At 52.5% G+C, this 23,074-nt stretch overlaps 2 protein-coding genes across 2 annotated transcripts in view; one reads left to right on the top strand and one right to left on the bottom strand.

Annotated features, from left to right (window-relative positions):
- ELOF1 (elongation factor 1) overlaps nucleotides 1-23,074 on the top strand; it is a 334,935-nt gene that overhangs the window by 206,311 nt on the left and 105,550 nt on the right. The gene's annotated exons all lie outside the window — the stretch shown is intronic.
- On the bottom strand, nucleotides 13,752-21,418 carry LYL1 (LYL1 basic helix-loop-helix family member). Its single transcript, XM_060253232.1, has 3 exons — nucleotides 21,000-21,418; nucleotides 15,670-15,752; nucleotides 13,752-14,083 (listed from the first exon to the last, which is right to left on the bottom strand). Exons 1-3 carry the CDS (start codon nucleotides 21,416-21,418, stop codon nucleotides 13,752-13,754), a joined length of 834 nt encoding a protein of 277 aa, XP_060109215.1.

Genomic DNA, 23,074 nt, shown 5'->3' with positions numbered 1-23,074 from the left:
GGGTCATTCCAGTCCTTCTGGCCTTCAGCCTATCGCCAGTGCAAAGCTAGCAAAACTATAGGGTCTTAGCGTACAGCTGTGTAAATTAAAAAAAACTGCTAAGAGTCACCATTAATGTTAAAGAAGACAGTGTAATGTAGAGTTCAGTGGTATTCTGACCAAGCTTGCACATAGAACTTCAAATAGACGAGAGCATGTAGCCAAAAGACATTCACAGAAGACAGTTCAAAAGCAGTCTTTCCAATCACAAAGGAGTAACAATATTCCAGTATTTAGTTTATAGAGCTAAAGGCATCTGACAATACACTCACAGAAGACCAACAAGGATCAGAACATGTTTCCAGGAGAACCTGGAAATCTTACAGACATGCTCTGAGCCTTGTTGGTCTTCTATGAATGTATTGTACGGACTGGGTTCCAGTGATAAATAAGCCTCCAAACTGAAAAAAAAGACGGATGAAACGTCTTGATATCTGGAACAGACGTTTTTGGAAGGGCTTCTTTTAGTTCTCTGAGCTAAATACTGGAATATTGTCACTCCTTTGTGATTGGAAAGACTGTTTTTGAACTGTCTTCTGTGAATGTCTTTTGGCTACATGTTCTTGTCGGTTTGTTCTATGTGCAAGCCTGGTCAGAACACCACTGACCTCTACATTACACGGTCTGGTTGTTTAAAATCTACGGTGTCTCTTAGCAGTTTTTTTAATTTACACAAGTGCAAAACGAAGCTGCTGTCTGTCCATTCTTGACCCAGGGAAACCAGATCCTGTGTGCCAAGTGTGTGCCACTTCAGCCATCCCAAGAGGAAGAGGGAGGGGATGCTTAACCTTGGCCCTGCTCAAGACTGCCTTGCATGGCCTTCCTCTCCCCCCTCCCTTTGCCTTTGCGGGGGGGGGGGGGGTCATCATCAAAGCTGATTTGGTGCTTGGAAGTAGGTGGGCGGAGAAAGGGGCCCCCAGCCCCTTTCTGAAGGACCCCCCACCCTCCCAGTGCTGTTAGTAGCATGAAGTTTGGCTTTCCAAGAGGAGCTGCCGAAGAGCCTAACCGGGCCGGGGGGGGGGCAGTTTTGGCAAATGACTTCCCCAAAAAGGCTTCCAGAGCCCCTGGCCTGGACAGATGACCCAGGAGGAAGCCTGTGGGCCACCTTCCCTCTCAGCTGCAGAGTCTTGTGAGCAGAAATTCTACTTCATGAGCTGCTGGCATTCAAGCTGTGAGCTGCTGCATCCAGGAGTGTGCTCTGGGGCCATCCTTCCTGAGCTAAGACAAAAGCGTGTGAGCCGGAGGGTAACAATCTGTGAGCTAGCTCACGCTAACTCGGCTTAGAGAGAACCCTGCCCACGGGCCAAGTTAGCCTTGCTGGCCACTTGGCTGGTCGACTCAACACCGGGGAGCCTGGTAGAAATTGGCAGTGGGAAATGCCAGTCAACTCAGTTATGGCGAGGATGCCGTGGGCCCTGCAAGGCAGGAGGGGAGCAGAGTTGGTTCATCTCTTTGTGGAGCAGCCCTGGACTTCTTCAGTGGTCTCCCATCCGAGCACTTAGCTTCTGAGAGCTGATGAGATCAGGCTAGCCTGGGCCATCCCAGTCAAGCGCAAGAGACGTCCAGAGGTGTTTTGCCCTTGCCTGCCTCTGCAGAGCAACCCTCATCTTCCTTCTGGTGGTTTCCCATCCAAGCACCAACCGGGGCTGTCCCTGGATGGCTTCTGAGAGCTGATGAGATCAGGCTGGGCTGAGCCAACCAGGTCAGGGCAGATGGAGGTTTGCCATTGCCTTCCTCTGCATAGCAACACTGGACTCTCGGGGGGGGGGGGGGGGTCTCCTAGCCAATAATTAACTAGGATCATTCCTGCTTAGCTTCTGAGACCTGAAGAGACTGGGCTAGCCTGAGCCATCCAGCTCAAGGCAAGATACATGCAAAGGTGGTTTGCCCTTGCCTGCCTCTGCAGAGCAACCCTGGACTTCCCTGGAGGTCTCTCCTCCAAGCACTAACCAGAGCTCACCCTGCTTAGCTTCTGAGGTCTGATGAGATCAGGCTAGCCTCAGGGCTGGAGGTGAACAGAGGTGGTCTGCCCTTGCCTGCCTCTGCAGAGCAACCCTGGGCTTCCTTGGAGGCCTCTCCTCCAAGCACCAACCAGAGCTCACCCTGCTTAGCTTCTGAGGTCTGATGAGATCAGGCTAGCCTCAGGGCTGGAGATGAAGAGAGGTGGTCTTCCCTTGCCTGCCTCTGCAGAGCAACCCTGGACTTCCTTGGAGGTCTCTCCTCCAAGCACTAACCAGAGCTCACCCTACTTAGCTTCTGAGGTCTGATGAGATCAGGCTAGCCTCAGGGCTGGAGGTGAACAGAGGTGGTCTGCCCTTGCCTGCCTCTGCAGAGCAACACTGGACTTCCCTGGTGGTCGCTCCTCCAAGCACTAACCAGAGCTCACCCTTCTTAGCTTCTGAGGTCTGATGAGATCAGGCTAGCCTCAGGGCTGGAGGTGAACAGAGGTGGTCTGCCCTTGCCTGCCTCTGCAGAGAATCCCTGGACTTCCCTGGTGGTCTCTCCTCCAAGCACTAACCAGAGCTCACCCTGCTTAGCTTCTGAGGTCTGATGAGATCAGGCTAGCCTCAGGGCTGGAGATGAACAGAGGTGGTCTGCCCTTGCCTGCCTCTGCAGAGCAACCCTGGACTTCCTTGGAGGTCTCTCCTTCAAGCACTAACCAGAGCTCACCCTGCTTAGCTTCTGAGGTCTGATGAGATCAGGCTAGCCTCAGGGCTGGAGGTGAACAGAGGTGGTCTGCCCTTGCCTGCCTCTGCAGAGCAACCCTGGACTTCCCTGGTGGTCTCTCCTCCAAGCACTAACCAGAGCTCACCCTGCTTAGCTTCTGAGGTCTGACGAGATCAGGCTAGCCTCAGGGCTGGAGGTGAACAGAGGTGGTCTGCCCTTGCCTGCCTCTGCAGAGCAACCCTGGACTTCCTTGGAAGTCTCCCATCAGACCCTGCTTAGCTTCTGTGATCTGAGGAGATGAGGGTCAGGCAGGGCTGTGCTCAGAGCGAGAGTCCCCTGCTTTGCTCTTGGGCACAGGCGCGGCAGTGGAAGGATTCCCGGTCTCCTTGCAGTTGGCACCGTAAGAGTCACGACATAAACAAGACCTATCTAGTTGCACTTTTTGAAAATGTGGCTTGATTTTGTGTCTGTATTGGGCATAAAATTGCCCTCTAGCTTGTGGCCAACCACAGAAGAGAGGAACTGGGGAGGGGGAAGTGAATCCTGGGGCCTATAAAATCTGAATGAGGTGATTAACATATTACGTGTTCTCTGTGTGTGTTTTAAATCTACATCGCAGGTTATTATGGGAGACCCACCAACACTGTGGGGGGTGGAGGGACCCATCCATCTTTCTTGCCAATAGCAGGGGAAGAAGAGAGACAGAGGAGAAAGAGACCAAGGTTGCGCTCTCTTCACACAGGTTTCCCCACTGACAGGGTGGCGAATGGCAGCATTTCCCCCTCCTCGCTTCCTTATGTCCTCATTTTCCATTTGTCGTTTTTCCATGCTTGCCTCCTTGTTTCTCTGCACGTTCTGAAAACCGCCTTTGATCCAATTGGAGCAAGCACAATGAAGAAACCACAGGAAGACAATAAATGGAAAAGGAGGAAGCGCAGAGAGAGAAAAATCACCTAGTGGAGGTTGACACCAATGATCCCTCCAAGCTGCAGAGTCTTGTGAGCAAAAATTCTATTTTGTGAGCTGCTGGTTTCAAGTTTTCTGTGGCCCTGGAAGGTCAGACCAGAGCCAAGGGGTTGAAATTAAATCAGAAGAGTTTCCGGCTCAACATTAGGAAGAACTTTCTGACCATCAGAGCGGTTCCTCAGTGGAACAGGCTTCCTCCTCGGGAGGTGGTGGGCTCTCCTTCCTTGGAGGTTTTTCAACAGAGGCTAGATGGCCATCTGACAGCAATGAAGATCCTGTGAATTTAGGGGGAGGTATTTGTGAGTTTAGAGCGGTTTCTCAGTGGAAGAGGCTTCCTCCTCGGGAGGTGGTGTGCTCTCCTTCCTTGGAGGTTTTTCAACAGAGGCTAGATGGCCCTCTGACAGCAATGAAGATCCTGTGAATTTAGGGGGAGGTATTTGTGAGTTTAGAGTGGTTTCTCAGTGGAAGAGGCTTCCTCCTCGGGAGGTGGTGGGCTCTCCTTCCTTGGAGGCTTTTCCACAGAGGCTAGATGGCCATCTGTCAGCAATGAGGATCCTGTGAATTTAGGGGGAGGGGTTTGTGAGTTTAGAGGGGTTCCTCAGTGGAACAGGCTTCCTTGGGAGGTGGTGGGCTCTCCTTCCTTGGAGGTTTTTCAACAGAGGCTAGATGGCCCTCTGACAGTGATGAAGATCCTGTGAATTTGGGATGGGTATTTGTGGGTTTCCTGCATTGTGCAGGGGGTTGCACTAGATGAACCTGGAGGTCCCTTCCAGCTCTATGATTCTATGAAGTTGTGAGCTACTGGCATTAAAGTTGTGAGCTACTGCATAAATTATTGTGCTCTGGGGGTCATCCTTCCTGAGCTAAGACAAAAATATGTGATCTGGAGGCTAAAAATCTGGAGCTAGCTCACGCTCACTCACTTAGAGGGAATATTGGTTGCCACCCAAAGCACAGGAAAACCTCCTTGTGGCGACAACCCCCCCCCCCCCCACTGAGTGAGCATTTTAGGAAACCCCCACAACATAACTTGGGCTGTTGCTAACCCAGGCAGAGCACAACAGCCCCCCTGAGGGGTCTCCTCCTTCTGCCCTTTTGGGGCTCACAGAAGACAGGAGCTTCCCCCATGGACTGGACCCTGGGTGTTTGAAGGGTTCTGTTTCTTCCACTGAAACTCCATCGTGCAAACGGGAACACCGCCCCCAAACACTCCACCTTGACCTGCTTGTGAGGGACCAGTTTCTTCTTCTGATGCGGCCCCAGAGCAACCCACCTCCCACCCCCCTTCTGACCCTGGAAGCGCCACAACAGCAGGGGCAACGTCACATCCGAGGGGTGGGTGGGGAATACACTCCTCGGGTAGCAGCGTGTGCGAACAAGATTCTGGGGTATGGATGGACCATAAGTTTAATATGAGCAGCCAGTGTGATTCAGCGACAAAAAAGGCAAATGTGATCATGGGGTGCATCAGCAGAGGCATAACATCCACATCGCAAGCTGTCCTGGTTCCGCTGTACACTGCATTGCTCAGGCTGCACCTGGGAGTCTTGTGTGCAGTTCCGGAGACCTCCCTTTAAGAAGGAGGTGGACAGAATGGAGCAGCTGCAGAGGAGAGCAATGAGGATGACCAGGCGCCTGATTTGGGCACCACATTTTAAGAAGGATCTAGACAAGCTGGAAGGGGTCCAGAGGGGGGGCGACGAAGATGGGGAGGGGTCTGGAGACCAAGTCCTGTGAGGAAAGGTTGAAGGAGCTGGGCATGTTTAGCCTGGAGAGGAGGCAGCTGAGAGGTGATAGGATCACCATCTTCAAGTACTTGAAGGGCTGTCCTATAGAGGATGGTGTGGAATTGTTTTCTGTGGCCCCAGAAGGCAGGACCAGAACCAGTGGGTTGAAATTAAATCAGAAGAGTTTCTGGCTCAACCTTAGGAAGAACTTCCTGACCGTTAGAGCGGTTCCTCAGTGGAACAGGCTTCCTCCTTGGGAGGTGGTGGGCTCTCCTTCCTTGGAGGTTTTTAAACAGAGGCTAGATGGCCATCTGACAGCAATGCAGATCCTGTGAATTTAGGGGGAGGGGTTTGTGAGTTTAGAGCAGTTCCTCAGTGGAAGAGGCTTCCTCCTTGGGAGGTGGTGGGCTCTCCTTCCTTGGAGGTTTTTAAACAGAGGCTAGATGGCCATCTGACAGCAATGGAGATCCTGTGAATTTAGGGGGAGGGGTTTGTGAGTATAGAGCGGTTCCTCAGTGGAACAGGCTTCCTCCTTGAGAGGTGGTGGGCTCTCCTTCCTTGGAGGTTTTTAAACAGAGGCTAGATGGCCATCTGACAGCAATGCAGATCCTGTGGATTTAGGGGGAGGGGTTTGTGAGTATAGAGCGGTTCCTCAGTGGAACAGGCTTCCTCCTCGGGAGGTGGTGGGCTCTCCTTCCTTGGAGGTTTTTCAACAGAGGCTAGATGGCCATCTGACAGCAATGCAGATCCTGTGAATTTAGGGGGAGGGGTTTGTGAGTTTAGAGCGGTTCCTCAGTGGAACAGGCTTCCTCCTTGGGAGGTGGTGGGCTCTCCTTCCTTGGAGGTTTTTAAACAGAGGCTAGATGGCCATCTGACAGCAATGCAGATCCTGTGAATTTAGGGGGAGGTGTTTGTGAGTATAGAGCGGTTCCTCAGTGGAACAGGCTTCCTCCTCGGGAGGTGGTGGGCTCTCCTTCCTTGGAGGTTTTTAAGCAGGCTAGATGGCCATCTGACAGCAATGAGGATCCTGTGAATTTAGGGGGAGGGGTTTGTGAGTTTCCTGCATGGTGCAGGGGGTTGGACTAGATGACCCTGGAGGTCCCTTCCAACTCTCGGATTCCAGGCCCTGGGAGGAAAGGCTGAGGGGGGACTTGGGAATGCTCAGTCTGGAGAAGGGGAGGTGGAGCGCGGGGCAGGATTGCTCTCTTGAAGTCTACTCTAGAGGAGGGCAGGGAGATGTTCCTGTGGGCAGCAGAGGAGAGAACTCGCAAGAATGGCTTTAAATAATGGGAGGGAAGGTCCCGGCTGGATATTAGGGAAAACGTTTTTGCAGTGGACTCCGCTCCTGAGGGAGGTGTTGAGCCCCCCCTCCCTGGCAGCCTTGAAGGAGAGGCTGGACGAGCCCTTGTCAGGGATGCTCGAGGCTGATCCTGCATGGAGCAGGGGGTGGGACTAGATGGCCTCTGTGGCCCCTTCCAACTCCATGCTTCCATAAGCGAGGGCTGGCTGGCTGGCTGGCTGGCTTTTCAAAGACCCTCTGAGACAAGGGCAGGTGGAAACACTTTGGGTTCTTTAATACAGATGAAGAAGGAACACAACAAGAACCAAACAGAGAGAGCCAATGTCAATTTTGTTGGTCTGGAGCACCTCTGGGACAGGTAGACAGGAGGGGGCCGGGGTGGGGGCTGAGTCTTCGCTGCTCACAGCCTCCAAGCCCGAAGGATGGACCTGGAGAAGAAATGCCTTTAAGCAAGCCCACGAAGTGAGCATCAGCCCCGCAGCTAAGAGTCACAGGGGGAGGGGCCATGGGGGCCGTAGGAAGGGGGCCGTGGGGGTGAGAGCAAGAAGCTGCAGAGGGTGGGGGCCACCCCTCTCCCTCCCCTCTCCAGTGTGGTTTAAATTCAACATAGAAGAAGAAGAAGAAGATATTGGATTTCTATCCCGCCCTCCACTCCGAAGAGTCTCAGAGTGGCTCACAATCTCCTTTACCTTCCTCCCCCACAACAGACACCCTGTGAGGTGGGTGGGGCTGGAGAGGGCTCTCTCAGCAGCTGCCCTTTCAAGGACAACCTCTGCCAGAGCTATGGCTGACCCAAGGCCATTCCAGCAGGCGCAAGTGGAGGAGTGGGGAATCAAACCCGGTTCTCCCAGATAAGAGTCCGCACACTTAACCATTACACCAAACATAAGCTCCGATCCCCCTTCTACCTTTCCTGGAGCTCAGCCTGCAGTGATCAACTTCTAATTCCAAATGTCAAAAGAAGGCTGATATGTCTCTCTGCACTCCCTCCCCATTTCCCTGCTTTCCTGGGCCCTTCCCCAACTGGGAGCAGCAGGGAACATGCGGCTTGTACATGCTGGCTGGGGGGGGGGGGGCATGTCCTGGCCACCCTCCCCACCCCAAAAGGACTCCAGCTGCCTGTGCCATCTAGGGGCCTCTCCTTCCTCCCACCCACCCTACTGTGCAGGCTCATGGTGGTAGAAAACAAGGCAGCAGATCTGGGAGAGGTTGGGGTTTGGGGAGAGGAGAGGAGAGGAGGGGGTTCAGGAGGGTACAAGGCTGCAGAGACCACCCTTCAGAGCAGCCATATTCTCCAGGGGGATCAAAACATAAGAAAAGTCTTTCCACTGTGCCCCCCTCCAAGCACCCAGAATTCAGAGCATCACTGCTCCAGACATAAGAGAAGCCATGTTGGATCAGGACAATCCAGTTCAACACTCTGTGTCACACAGTGGCCCCAAAAACCCCCAAGTGCCATCAGGAGGTTCACAAGTGGGGCTAGAAGCCCTTCCATTTTGCCTCCCCCCCAAGCACCAAGAACACAGAGCATCACTGCCCCAGACAGTTCAAGAAGATCCAGTCAGTCAGTCCTAAGGGAAATCCACCCTGGCTTTTCCCTGGAAGGTCAGATGCTGAAGCTGAAGCTCCAATCCTTTGGCCACCCAATGAGAAGGGAGCACTCCCTGGAGAAGCCCCTGATGCTGGGAAAGACAAAAGGCAAAAGAAGAAGGGGACAGAAAAAGATGAGATGGCTGGACAGCGTTACTTATGTAACAAACACGAATTTGAGCAGACTTTGGAGGATGGTGGGAAGACAGGAGGGCCTGGCGTGACTTTGTCCATGAGGTCGCAAAGAGTCAGACTTGACTGTGTGACTGAACAACAACAATAGCCATTGATGGACCTCTGCTCCATATGTTTATCTAACCCCCTCTTGAAGCTAGCTAAGCTTGTAGCTGCCACTACCTCCTGTGGCAGTGAATTCCACTGTTAATCACCCTTTGGGTGAAGAAGGACTTCCTTTTATGCGTTCTAACCCGACTGCTCAGCAATTTCATTTAATGCCCACGAGTTCTTGTATTGTGAGAAAGGGAAAAAAGGACTTCTTTCTCTACTTTCTCTATCCTGTGCATAATTTTCTAAACCTCTATCATGTCGCCCTGCAGTCAACGTTTCTAATAATACACCAGAATAGGGTTGCCAAGTCCAATTCAAGAAATATCTGGGGACTTTGGGGGTGGAGTCAGGAGACTTTGGGGGTGGAGCCAGGAGCAAGGTTGTGACAAGCATAACTTAACTCCAAAGGGAATTCTGGCCCTCACATTTCAATGCCTTCACTTCATTGGAAATAATGAAGGATAGGGGTACCTTCTTTGGGAACTCACAGAATTGGACCCCCTGGCCCGATCTTTTTGAAACTTGGAGGGTGCTTTGAGAAGAGGCACCGGATGCTATGCTGAAAATTTGGTGCCTCTAACTCAAAACACAGCTCCCCCAGAGCCCCAGATACCTGTAGATAAATTCTCCATTATACCCTATGGAAATCCATCTCCCTAAGAAATAATGGAGTGCCCAGCAGACATTTCCCTCCCCCACCCCGCTTTCTGATGACCCTGGAGCAGGGGGAGGACATCCAAACAAGGGGATCCCTACCTCCACCTGGGGATTGGCAACCCTACACCAGAAGAAATTGTACTATCACGATGCATGGTTATAAGATGGGGAGACTGGTCTTAGCAGTAGTCTGTGTGAAAAGGATCTAGGGGTCTTAGTGGATCATACGCTGAACATGAGTCAACAGTGTGATGTGGTGGCTAAGAAGGCAGATGCAATTTTGGGCTGTATCAACAGAAGTCTAGTGTCCAGATGACGTGATGTGCTGGTATCGCTTTACTGTGCTCTGGGAAGACCTCACCTGGAGTATTGTGTTCAGTTTTGGGCACCACATTTTAAGAAGGATATAGACAAGCTGGAACCGGTCCAGAGGAGAACAACGAAGATGGTGATGGGTCTGGAGACCAAGTCCTATGAGGAAAGGTTGAAGGAGCTGGGAATGTTTAGCCTGGAGAGGAGGCGGCTGAGAGGTGATAGGATCACCATCTTCAAGGCCTTGAAGGGCTGTCATCGAGAGGATGGTGTGGAACTGTTTTCTCTGGCCCCAGAAGGTCAGACCAGAACCAATGGGTTGAAATTAAATCCAAAGAGTTTCTGGCTGAACATTAGTGGAAACCTTCCTTGGAGGTTTCTAAACAGAGGCTAGATGGCCATCTGACAGCAATGAAGATCTTGTGAATTTGGGGTAGGTATTTGTGGGTTTCCTGCATTGTGCAGGGGGTTGGATTAGATGACCCCGGAGGTCCCTTCCAACTCTAGGATTCTATGATTCTAACTTCCTGACAGAGCAGTTCCTCAGTGGAACAGGCTTCCTCGGGAGGTGGTGGGTGGGCTCTTCTTCCTTGGAGGTTTTTCAACAGAGGCTAGATGGCCAGCAATGACGATCCTGTGAATTTGGGGAAGGTGTTTGTGAGTTTCCTGCATTGTGCGGGGGGTTGGAGTAGATGACCCTAGAGGTCCCTTCCAACTCTATGATTCTATGATTCTCTGACTAAATATGCTATTTAAAACAGTACAAACAACATGCACAATATTCCGTCACACAGTTCCTTTCCTTAAGGATGCAGCTTTACACAGCGTGCCCATTGGACCGTGCATGGGCCTTTAAACGGACTCTGTGGAATGCTAAGTGAGAACTCTGGATATACTGTGTAAGGCTGTGTCCGTAAGGAAGGAACTGTGTGACTGAATATTGTGCATGTTGTTTGTACTGTGTTAAATAGCATGTTTACACACATTAGTGTGATTGTACAATTTTTTTCTGGTGTATTATTTGGCTGTTGATTCCACAAACACCAGAACCTGCTGCATAACATCATTATCCATTTTCTCCAGGAGAGCTGATCTCTGCCAGCTGGAGATCAGTTGTGAAAGCAGGAGATCTCCAGGCCCCACCTAGAGGCTGGCAACCCAACCGGGCACAGAAAAGGAAGCCAGAGCCCTTCTCCCCGACGATACCCAGGTTACGGAGAAGCTCTCACCCAAGGAACACGAGGGTCGCTAGCCTTCAGACATTGTAAGTTTCCTGCATTGTGCAGGGAGGTTGGACCCTGGAGGACCCTTCCAACTCTAGGATTCTATGCTCTCCAGGCATTTCAGTTGCTGGAGGAAATGCAGCTCCAGAGGCCCTCTCTCCAAACCCTTCTCTGTGCAAGCTCCATCCTGCCCCCTCCCCTCAAATCTCCAGGAATTTCCCAAGTTGTAGTTGGCAACCCTAACCTGCAGTCTGAAGAAGGGTTCCCTCTAAACTGAGTTAGTGTGAGCTAGCTCATACATTTTTTGGCCTCCGGCTCACCCATTTTTCTCTTAGCTCAGGAAGGATAACCCCAGAGCAAACTAATTTATGTTGGAGCTCACAACTTTAAGGCCAGTGGCTCAGCAAGTAGAATTTTTGCTCGCAAGACTCTGCAGCTTAGAGGGAACATTGGTCTGAAGTGCTCTGATCCAGATGTGGCCAGAAAGGCTCGATTTGCCACTTGGTTGAGAATGGGGACTGTTTAGCCCCTTCCCCTCCAGCTGTTTTTTTCAGGACCACCCGCCCCCCTGCTGTTTTTCCATCTGTGAGAGAAAGGATCCCAGTGTCCAAAATCCTTTCGCAGGAGACTTAGAGAGTGGGGAGGGAGGAAAGATCTGGAAAGAGAGAGGAGAACCTGTGAGCTGAGGGGCTCGCCATAGGGTTGCCAAGTCCAATTCAAGAAATATCTGGGGACTTTGGGGGTGGAGCCAGGAGACATTAGGGGTGGAGCCAAGATCAAGGCTGTGACAAGCATCATTGAACTCCAAAGGGAGTTCTGGCCATCACATTTAAAGGGACGGCACACCTTTTCAATGCCTTCCTTCCATAGGAAATAATGAAGGATAGGGGCACCTTCTTTTGGGGCTCATAGAATTGGACCCCCTGGTCCAATCTTTTTGAAACTTGGAGGGTAATTTGAGGAGAGGCACTAGATGCCATACTGAAAATTTGGTGCCTCTACCCCAAAAAACAGCCCCCCCCCGGAGCCCCAGATACCCACAGATCAATTATCCATGATTTTCTATGGGAATAAATCTCCCTAGGGAATAACAGAGTTCCCAGCAGACATTTCCCTCCCTTCCCCCCGCTTTCTGATGACCCTGAAGTGGGGGGAGGGCCTCCAAACCGGGGGATCCCCTGCCCCCACCTGGGGATTGGCAACCCTAGCTCCCCACCCCCTCCTCAGCAACCCCATATGCTGGTGTGCTTCAACATGAAGCCCTTCCTATTGCATAATATCACTCTCCATCTTCTCCCTCATGGCTGCCGTTCCCCTCACACAAGCACACACTCGTAACTAGCAGCCGACAGTGAGTGCCAGACGCCTCCTGGGTTTCACCCTGGCTCCTCTCCGCAGTTTCCCAAACTGGCTTTGGTGCCACTTTCCTTTCAGGGGTGTTTGGGGAAAGGTGGGCCCAAAGGGGCCAGTTAGGGAATGAGTAACGTCACCACTTCTGCAAGGACCATTCGCGGTAGACACATCGTGACGGTGCCCAAACACACTCGCCACAGAGAGACGTCCCCAGGGCTTTTTGGTTCGGAAAAACCCAGCAGGAACTCATTTGCATTTTAGGCCACACTCCGTGACATCACCATTGTTCCACGGGGGGGGGGGTGTAGAAAAAGCCCACCAGGAACTTATTTGCATATTAGGCCACAACCCCTGTGTTCCTCTGCGTTCCTGCTCAAAAAGAGCCCTGCCAATTAGAGGAGAGGACAGAGCAAGACGGTCACCAGAGGCAAGTGTGGGGGAATGGCAGGGCTGGATAAAACCCTGTGGAGGCCCCAAGGCAGTCAAAATCCTGGAGGGGGGGGCTTGCAAATTATCTCAGAGTCGCAGCCCCCACCCCACCACCCACCGCCCCCCCTGCAGCCTGCAGGCCCCTCCTCCAAAGCCCCTTTGACCAAGCTGCGGGGGAGAGGCAGAGAGAGGCAGACTAGGTGACAACGTCAACAGCAGCCGCACCAGGCAAGTCAGGGGAAGAGCAGCTCAGTTTGCCGGCTGGGAGGGCTGCAAGCGGGCAGAAAACAGAGGGGAGAAGCCGGCATGGGGCCCCTAGGCCAGTGCCTGCTTGGGCCTAATTGTTAATCCAGCCGTGGGGAATGGAAACAACAACAGAGACAATCCTGGTTTGGAAGCTAACTGGGGTACAAATTGCCTTTGTATTTGTGGTGCTAATGGGAGACAAATGGGGATCGACCGGCCCTGTGTGGGAGCCATCTCTGAGCAACCTCAACCCACCAGCCTTCTCCCCCCCCCCCCCCCAAGGCAAGAGACGTTCAGGGGGCCCGAGAGCCTGTCCCTGCACAGCACCCCTGGCCTTACTTGGTGGCGTGGGCCAAGCGCAGGCTCATACAGGCACCCCTTTGGGCCCGGATTTGTCGCTGGGAGTCCAAGGCAGGGAGCAGAGGCCACAACCCCAAGAAGGACCCGAGAGTCTCTTCTCCCCAAACTGGGTGAAACTCTGCCCGAAAGGCCCTTCACTGACAGGCGAGGGGCGGATCCCGGGGGTGAGGGTGATGCGATACTAATTCGGCTTCCAGTACAGTACAGCTGCCCCCCCCCCTCCCCAGCTGTTCTGAAAACAAGCCACCCTGGGGACAGGTACACAACAGAGCACTCTTCACTGCCACACAAACGCACACGCCACGCAGCCTCAATTCTTGTTGGGCTCCGCTGGGCATGAAAGGCTGCCCAGGTCAAAGGGCCCCGTTGCCTCCTCTGTCCCCTCGTGAGCCCTGGAGCATCAGAGAGCTACAACATCCATCCAGCCTGATACCAAAGATCATGGGAATATCCAGCGGCCTTCAGTCCGGCACAAAACATCCCCAGAACAGCTGTGCAGCTTAGGAAGTTCCCCTCAGTGCTCTGTGACAGCCTGTGGGGGCCCTGGGCCCATGTGGGCGCCCTCGACGTTCACACCGCCTGGCCAGGCCACTGTCACCGTGTCTCTCCCGCCCCCAGCAGTGGCTCCACTGTCACCCGTTCCAGTTTGATGGAGGCTGGCGGGGAAGGGGTCCCGTTGCAGGGGGTCTCCTCCGCCTCCAGAGGGTCCCCCCCGGCCGACCGGGCCTGGTCGCTCAGCAGCTTGACCAGGAAGTTGATGTATTTCATGGCCAGGCGCAGGATCTCGTTCTTGCTCAGCTTCTTGTCCGGCGGGTGGGTGGGGATGAGCTTCCGGAGGTCGGCAAAGGCCCCGTTCACGTTCTGCTGCCGCCAGCGCTCCCGGCTGTTGGTGAAGACCCGCCGGGCCACCTTCTGGGGTTGCAGACCTGGACAGAGGACAGGGCAGAGGGGGGGTGGGATGGAGGCTTTTCAGAGCAGGGAGGGAGAGCCCTGATAGATTGCACCAGTGGTCTGCCTAGTCCAGCATCCTGGAGAAAGCCAATAATGGACACACGGGAACTCAAGATACGCTACAAAAATATATGCACTATGGAGAATATAGAGTCCACTGTGGACAATATATCTGGTGCAAAAATTTAGAAAAATGTGGTATTGGTGTAAAGAGCTCTGTGGCGCAGAGTAGTAAAGCTGCAGTACTGCAATCCAAACTCTCTGCTCACGACCTGAGTTCGATTCCAGCGGAAGCTGGTTCAGGTAGCCAGCTCCAGGTTGACTCAGCCTTCCATCCTTCCGAAGTGAGTAAAAGGAGTCCCCAGCTTGCTGGGGGGAAAGTGTAGAGGACTGGGGAAGACAAGGGCAAACCACCCCGTAAAAAAAAGTCTGCCACGAAAACATTGTGAAAGCAACATCACGCCAGAGTCGGAAATGACTGGTGCTTGCACAAGGGACTACCTTTACCTTTTTTCCTTAGTTTTGGTGTAAGCATTGCTAGTGTGAAGCTTGTGTGTGTGTGTGTGTATTGCACTATTGTGGGAATTTTATATATGCTTTATATGCTTATCAGGCTGGTAGAACAATCGTAAAGAATAACAAAAACACAGAACTATGTTGATTTAATATAAAAAGGTCAAGGTAGTCCCCTGTGCAAGCACCAGTCGTTTCCGACTCTGGGGTGACGTTGCTTTCACAACATTTTCACGGCAGACTTTTTACGGGGGGGTTTGCCATTGCCTTCCCCAGTCATCTACACTTTCCCTCCAGCAAGCTGGGGACTCATTTTACCGACCTCGGAAGGATGGAAGGCTGAGTCAACCTGGAGCTGGCTGCCTGAACCAGCTTCTGCTGGGATCGAACAAAGGTTGTGAACAGAGAGTTCAAACTGCAGTACTGCAGCTTTACCACTCTGCGCCATGGGGCATTGTTTATATACACGGTGCATCTATCCTGTTGGTCTCTCAGGTGTGAACTGGCCTCACGTCCAGATGCTCTTTGGACCAGTCCCCAGGAACTTGGACGTCCCTTCCGCTGGAGCCAAACCTCTCTTCAGCCCACCCCCTCTCCCAGGGCTGGTGCGTGAGAATAGGTCAAGTAAGCAGCTGTCTAGGGCGCCACCTGGCCTAGGCACGCCACGAGGTGCTCATCTCCTTAAGCCTGCTGCCTTCCAGACTTCGCTGAGATTTGGGAGGGAAATCTTGGCAAAGTTGGGGTGTGTGGCAACGAACACGCTCAGAGCCCAGCTGCCTTCCTGAGTTTGCTGAGACCTCCCGAGGCTCAGAAAGCCTCGTCAAAGTTGGGTGGGGGGAGGGAAGGTGGATGTCATTGGGGCACACACAACTAGAACACTTGGGGTGGGGGCAGGGTTCAGCTGGGGGTGCAAGAACCCCTAGGGCCTGGCCTGCCCTCCCCCCGCTGCCTCCGTCCAAGGGGCCTGGGTGTCTGCGTGGCCTCCTCCCTCCTGGAAACTGCCCCCCAGCCTCCCCCCCCTTCCCCCCCCCCCCCCCCCCCCGGCCACCGCACCCCTCTGTGATTTCCTGCTCGTAGTGGCTGGGCCTGCGCTTGAGGCGGCTGTTGGGGAAGAGGCTGAAGGTCCCGGAGCTGCAATGTAGATGCTGGGGAGAGAAGAGCAGAGAAGAGATCAGGGGCCACAACAAAGCAGCCTCTCTGTGCCTGCACGCTACTCCGGCTGCCCGTTGGCTCCCTTTCACCTCTCCCCCCTTTTTTCTTTTGCTAAACAGAGGAAGGCCACTTCTGCATGGGTGTTTATTTATTTATTTATTCCGTAACTTATATCCTGCCCTTCCCACAAGTGGCTCAGGGCGGCTTACAACAAACAATAAACAATAAATCGGAACAAATTATTACATTTAAAATCAAGCATTTAAAACCTAAAAACCTTAAAATTTTACATTTTACATTAAAACTATACAGTATAATCATAAAAATCCTAGAATCTAGAAAGCTACATTTGTCCAGTCAGGCGTAGGCTAACCGGAAGAGGGTCGTTTGGCCCAGTTTGGCTGCTGAGGGAAAGCTGGTTCCCCCTGGTCTGTAGGGAGGTGGCGAAACACCTGGTTTGATTGCTTGCCTTGAAAACCCTACGGGGGGGGGGGGCAGGAGTCAGCTCTGTGAACGGACAGTGCCTGCCGCCAGGGCCAGGCACTTAGAATCCTAGAGTTGGAAGGTACCTCCAGGGTCATCTAGTCCAACCCCCTGCACAGTGCAGGAAATTCACAAACGCCTCCCCCTGAATTCACAGGATCCTAATTGTTGTCAGATGGCCATCTAGCCTCTGTAGAAAAACCTCCAAGGAAGGAGAGCCCACCACCTCCTGAGGAGGAAGCCTGTTCCACTGAGGAACCGCTCTAACGGTCAGGAAGTTCTTCTTAATAGAATCATAGAGTTGGAAGGGACCTCCAGGGTCATCGAGTCCAACTCCTTGCACAATGCAGGAATCTCACAAATACCTCCCCCTAAATTCACGGGATCTTCATTGCTGTCAGAGGGCCATTTAGGCTCTGTTTAAAAACCTCCAAAGAAGGAGAGCCCAACACCTCCCGAGGAAGCCTGTTCCACTGAGGAACCGCTCTAACGGTCAGGAAGTTCTTCCTAATGTTGAGCCAGAAACTCTTCTGATTTAATTTCAACCTGTTGGTTCTGGTCCTATCTTCCGGGGCCACAGAAAACATTTCCACCCCATCCTCTATAGGACAGCCCTTCAAGTACTTGAAGATGGTGATCCTATCACCTCTCAGCTGCCTCCTCTCCAGGCTAAACATCCCAGCTCCTTAAAAATTAAAAATTAAGTTTACAGTTTACACTCTCAACCCACCAGCTGTATGTATTTTGGCTCTGTACCCCGTCCCCTCATCTGAAGACCTATGCATGCATACGGAAGTTTACATTCTGAATAAATTTTACTGTAGCATAAGCTTTCCAGAAGCACAGCTCTCTTGATCAGATGCCAAAAGCCTCCAAAGCAAAGAGAATAAAGAGTCCTTTAGAACCAGAGAATCCTGTTGGAGTAAGCAACTCAACACGTCTGGAAGTTGTGGGGAAGAAGAATTGCAGATTTATACCCCGCTCTTCTCTCTGAATCAGAGACTCAGAGCGGCTTACAATCTCCTTTATCTTCTCCCCCACAACAGACACCCTGTGAGGTGGGTGGGACTGAGAGGGCTCTCACAGCGGCTGCCCTTTCAAGGACCATTTCTGCCAGAGCTATGGCTGACCCAAGGCCTTTCCAGCAGGTGCAAGTGGAGGAGTGGGGAATCAAACCCTGTTCTTCCAGATAAGAGTCTGCACACTTAACCACTACACGGAAGTGGGCTACATCGCTCTATGGGTGTCTCAGTGTTATCTCCTCAGAGGGGATGCCTCTCTCTGTGTCTTAACCAGGGAGCTGCCCTCTGACCCCTCTTCTCATTTTGTCATCTCCCTATCCTCACATGGCCTTCCATGGACGCAGGTCTATGCTGGCCTCTCCTGTAGAGGCGATGCCCTCCCCCTCCCACACACAGGATGCTGGGCAAACTGCCCAGTTGTGACAGGGAAAGGACTCTTGCTGCTTCTCTCCTTTCCGCTTCAACCTGCATGTGAATGGGACCTACCCGGATAAATCAGTTTTACCTTTTTTGCAATATACTTTGCGGGAGATTTATTTCCTGCACTTCGAATCACTCTTCTATGACTGCTTTGTTCCCCAAGTAGCCCAGTAAATCCAAGCCAAACAAATCTTGTGTTTTTTAAAAATGCCTCAGCCCTCAGCCACTAAGCTGACTCTTATGAAAACTTCAGTAGGGTTTTTCTTCTGAACCTGCAGCAACAAAAACCAGTGGGAACACCCCAAGGCTGCACAAAACGAAACTCACAATATATTTTTTAAAGAGTTGGAAAGGTGGGGGAAGGCTGATTCCCCCCCCCCCCACACACACACACAGGCAAATGCAGAGAGAGAGGGAGAGAGAGAGAGAGCTAAAATCATGTCTTGAAACCAATTCCACCAGCCCTGAAGATGGTCAGTAGACAGAGAACGAGAAGATCTTGGCGCAGGTGGGCAGTAGGAATCCCAAGCAGACCAGAGTAGCAACAGCAAGCAGATGCACACTCCAAGGAAGAAAAACCTAGCTCTGAAATGGAGCCAAGCTGCTTTTACGGCTCCAGGTGGAGCAGCAGAAACGAGAGAGCTTCTCCTCTCCCTGCTGTGCCATTCTGAGCCCCTTTGGGCTCTCTGCTCTTTAAAAAGCCTTTCCTGCCACAGCAGCTCGGGGGCTGAGGGGAATTGCAGCTGGCAGCAACAGGAGCTGCTTGGTGGGGCTGCTTTTTGGGGGTGGCATCGCTGAAATGCCCTGACCTGGTTGCCCCAGGCGAGCTCCGCCTCATCAGGACGCAGAAGCTAAGCAGGTTTGTACCTGGGAAGGGAGACCACCCAGGAATTGCAGGGTCACGAAGAAGAAGAAGACATTGGATTTCTATTCCGCCCTCCACGCAGAGTCTCAGAGCGGCTCACAATCTCCTCCATCTTCCTCCCCCATAAGAGACACCCTGTGAGGTGGGTGGGGCTGAGAGAGCTCTCCCAGAAGAAGAGAAGGAGAGTCCACCACCTCCCGAGAAGAGAGCTTTCTCGGGAGGTGGTGGGCTCTCCTTCCTTGGAGGTTTTTCAGCAGAGGCTAGATGGCCCTCTGACAGCAATGAGGTTCCTGTGAATTTAGGGGGAGGGGTTTGTGAGTTTAGAGCGGTTCCTCAGTGCAACAGGCTTCCTCCTCGGGAGGTGGTGGGCTCTGCTTCCTTGGAGGTTTCTCAACAGAGGCTAGATGGCCATCTGACAGCAATGAGAATCCTGTGAATTTAGGGGGAGGGGTTTGTGAGTTTAGAGTGGTTCCTCAGTGCAACAGGCTTCCTCCTCGGGAGGTGGTGGGCTCTCCTTCCTTGGAGGTTTTTCAACAGAGGCTAGATGGCCACCTGACAGCAATGCAGATCCTGTGAATTTAGGGGGAGGTGTTTGTGAGTTTAGAGTGGTTCCTCAGTGCAACAGGCTTCCTCCTCGGGAGGTGGTGGGCTCTCCTTCCTTGGAGGTTTTTCAACAGAGGCTAGATGGCCATCTGACAGCAATGAGGATCCTGTGAATTGAGGCGGAGGTGTTTGTGAGTTTCTTGCATTGAGCAGGGGGTTGGACTGGATAACCCTGGAGGCCCCTTCCAACTCTATGGTTCTGTGATTCTAGCTGTCTGGAAATTCTTCCTAATGTTTAGTCACAAAAGCTCTTTTGATTTAATTTCAGCCCATCAGTTCTAGTTCAACCTTCTGGGGCCATAGAAAAAAACACCACCCCATCCTCTATAGGACCTTCAAGTCCTTGAAGATGGTGATCCCATCACCTCTCAGCCGCCTCCTCTCCAGGCTAAACATCCCCAGCTCCTTCAACCTTTCCTCATAGGACTTGGTCTTCAGACCCCTCACCATCACCCTCCTCTGGACACATTCTAGCTTGTCTATCTCCTTCTTAGAAGAAGAAGAAGAATTGCAGATTTATACCCCGCCCTTTTCCCTGAATCAGAGACTCAGAGTGGCTTACAATCTCCTATGTCTTCTCCCCCCATAGCAGACACCCTGTGAGGTGGGTGGGGCTGAGAGGGCTCCCACAGCAGGTGCCCTTTCAAGGACAAGTCCTGCAATAGCTCTGGCTGACCCAAGGCCATTCCAGCAGCTGCAAGTGGAGAAGTGGGGAATCACACCCGGTTCTCCCAGATAAGAGAGCTCTGTCTGACCCAAGGCCATTCCATCCGCTGCAAGTGGAGGAGTGGGGAATCACACCCGGTTCTCCCAGATAAGAGAGCTCTGGCTGACCCAAGGCCATTCCAGCAGCTGCAAGTGGAAGAGTGGGGAATCAAACCCGGTTCTCCCAGATAAGAGTCCGCACACTTAACCACTACACAAACTGGCTCTTAAATTGTGGTGCCCAAAACTGAACACTATACTCTAGGTGAGGTCTAACCAGAACAAAATGATACCATCACTTTGTATGATCTGGACACTCGACTTCTGTTGATACAGCCCAAAATTTCATTGGACTTTTTAGCCACCGCATCACACTGCTGAGTCATGTTCAGTGTATGATCCACTTAGACCCCTAAATGCTTTTTTGCACTGACCACTGCTAAGACAAGTCTCCCCCATCCTATAACGATACTGTTGGATGGGACACCACCAAGGAAACCCAAGGTTGTTATGCAGAGGCAGGCAAGAGCCAGCCACCTCTGAACAGCTCTTCCACTTGACCTGGATTGCCCAGGCTAGCCAACCTTGGAAGCTAAGCAGGATCGGCCCTGGGTTGTACTTGGATGGAGATCACTGAGGAAGTCCAGGGTGGCTCCGCAGAGGCAGGCAGCCTCTGTTCATCTCTTGTGTTGACCCAGATGGCCCGGCTAGCCCAGTCTCATCAGATCTCAGAAGCTAAGTAGGTTTAGTGCCTGATTAGTCCTTGGATGGGAGACCCCCAGGGAAGCCCAGAGTTGCTACGCAGAGGGAGGCAAGGCCGAACCAACTCTGTTCCTCCCTCACCCTGACTCGGATTGTCAAGGTATCCTGATCTCATCAGACCTCAGAAGCTCAGCAGACCTTGGATAGGAGACCACCCTCTGTGGAGGCAGGCCAGGGCAAAGCACTTCCGTTCTGGCTCTTGCCTGAGAAACCCCGTGAGGACTTGCCCTGGGTCATTTGCAACTGGACCGCACTCTCCACCCCCATCATTGAAAAAACCCCTTTGATGCGGCAGCTGACGTGGCCACCTGACCGTCCCCAATGGCACCAGGGCTCCTCCCCACCTGTGCTGCCCTCAGGACTCACCTGTTGAGGAAAGGGTGGGGCTGGTACGGCGGGGGCAAGAGCGGGCTCCTGGCTCCAGCTAGCGGCATGGGGGGTGGAGGGGGGCCGTGGGGCAGAGCGGAGAGCTGCAGCAGGCTGGGGATGGGGTGGAGGGCCGTGAGCTGGGTGGTGGGGACTTCGGCATGGGTGGGGGGCTTGCTGTGGCCCAGGCTGATGACAGGGACACTGTGGGGCAGGGGTGCTGCAGGGCTCCTTACTCTGGTCTGAGGAGAGGACGAGGCAGGGCTAGCGGGGGCTGGGCTGGCCTCGGCCCCGTCCTCCCCACTGGCTGGAGAGGGCGTGGGGGTTGGGGAAGCCGAGGGGGGCAAGCTGGGCTCCTCTGGGGCAAGGGGGGACTGGGGGCTGCTCCTCTTCTCCATCATTTTCGCTCTGCTCTTCATCTGTGCGGAGAAAGGGAGAGATGGTCAGTTTGGATTGACCCACAAGTCAATTCAATTCAAAAAAGCCTTTATTGGCATTTATCAGATTATAAACAAACAAGCAGATATAGACAAGCTGGAGGGGTCCCGAGGAGGGCGACGAAGACGGGGAGGGGTCTAGGCTGAAGGAGCTGGGGATGTTTAGCCTGGAGAGGAGGCGGCTGAGAGGTGATATGAACACCATCTTCAAGTACTTGAGGGGCTGTCATATAGAGCAGGGGTGGCCAATGGTAGCTCTCCAGATGTTTTTGCCTACAACTCCCATCAGCCCCAGCCATTGGCCATGCTGGCTAGGGCTGATGGCAGTTGTAGGCAAAAAACATCTGGAGGGCTACCGGTGGCCACCCCTGCTACAGAGGAGGGTGTGGAATTGTTTTCTGTGGCCCCGGAAGGTCGGACCAGAACCGATGGGTTGAAATTAAATCAAAAGAGTTTCCGGCTCAACATTAGGAAGAACTTCCTGACAGTTAGAGTGATTCCTCAGTACAACAGGCTTCCTTGGGGGGGGGGGCTCTCCTTCCTTGGAGGTTTTTCAACAGAGGCTAGATGGCCATCTGACAGCAATGAGGATCCTGTGAATTTAGGGAGAGGGATTTGTGAGTTTAGAGCGGTTCCTCAGTGGAAGAGGCTTCCTCCTTGGGAGGTGGTGGGCTCTCCTTTCTTGGAGGTTTTTCAACAGAGGCTGGATGGCCATCTGACAGCAATGAAGGTCCTGTGAATTCAGGGGGAGGGGCTTGTGAGTTTAGAGCGGTTCCTCAGTGGAACAGGCTTCCTCCTTGGGAGGTGGTGGGATCTCCTTCCTTGGAGGTTTTTCAACAGAGGCTGGATGGCCATCTGACAGCAATGAACATCCTGTGAATTTAGGGGGAGGGGTTTGTGAGTTTAGAGCGGCTCCTCAGTGGAAGAGGCTTCCTCCTTGGGAACCTTTACAGTGTCTGAGCAGCCTGTCATATCGGACAAAATTGTACGCTAAGGCGTACAGCAAGGGTGGCCAACGGTAGCTCTCCAGATGTTTTTTGCCTACAAATCTCATCAGCCCCAGCCAGCATGGACATGCTGGCTGGGGCTGATGGGAGTTGTAGTCACAAACATCTGGAGAGCTACCATTGGCCACCCCTGGCGTATAGTATCATATAGGGGACAATAAAGAAGAATATGGGACAATGAGCCAACTTGTTTTAGATTACATATACAAAGCCTTCATGAAAGTGGGATTTTTTTATATCTACCATAGGTAACTGCTGATGGCAAGCGTAAGTGCTCCACGCAATTTTGGAACACGGAGAGTTGATAGATACGAAGACAAATGACCAATAGTTGAGGAAATTCCAAAATTCAGAGGGGAGCAAGATTTATTCACAGCACTAAATACTTTTTCCAATTCAATATTTAAAATTCTGCGTTTAATTACATAATATGCATTTGTAAGAGGAAGCATGTAGAGAGAATCCATAGACAAACCTAAGGTGATTATTTCCCTCTCTATGCAGGAAATTCATTTGGACAAGGAGGATTCAGAAAGCATTTGATATAGATCGCTCCCACAGTTAGCGCAATAGTGCCCATGGAGCCAATGACCTACAAGTCCACAAAACCACCTCCCCTCACGCTGCGCCA

Source organism: Heteronotia binoei, chromosome 13 (assembly GCF_032191835.1).
Source record: "Heteronotia binoei isolate CCM8104 ecotype False Entrance Well chromosome 13, APGP_CSIRO_Hbin_v1, whole genome shotgun sequence".
NCBI classification, from domain to species: Eukaryota; Metazoa; Chordata; class Lepidosauria; order Squamata; family Gekkonidae; genus Heteronotia; species Heteronotia binoei.
Note: the sequence above shows the minus strand (reverse complement) of the source record. Positions and strands in the feature narration are given on the sequence as shown.

What these genes read in the sequence shown, in the direction of transcription:
- LYL1 (XM_060253232.1), bottom strand. Translation starts at nt 21,418, where the DNA reads ATGAAGAGCAGAGCGAAAATGATGGAGAAGAGGAGCAGCCCCCAGTCC. An exon ending in CCCCACCCTTTCCTCAACAG is followed by an intron (nt 15,753 to 20,999) that starts GTGAGTCCTGAG and finishes TCTACATTGCAG; the next exon opens with CTCCGGGACCTTCAGCCTCT. An exon ending in GGAAATCACAGAGGGGTGCG is followed by an intron (nt 14,084 to 15,669) that starts GTGGCCGGGGGG and finishes TCCTCTGTCCAG; the next exon opens with GTCTGCAACCCCAGAAGGTG.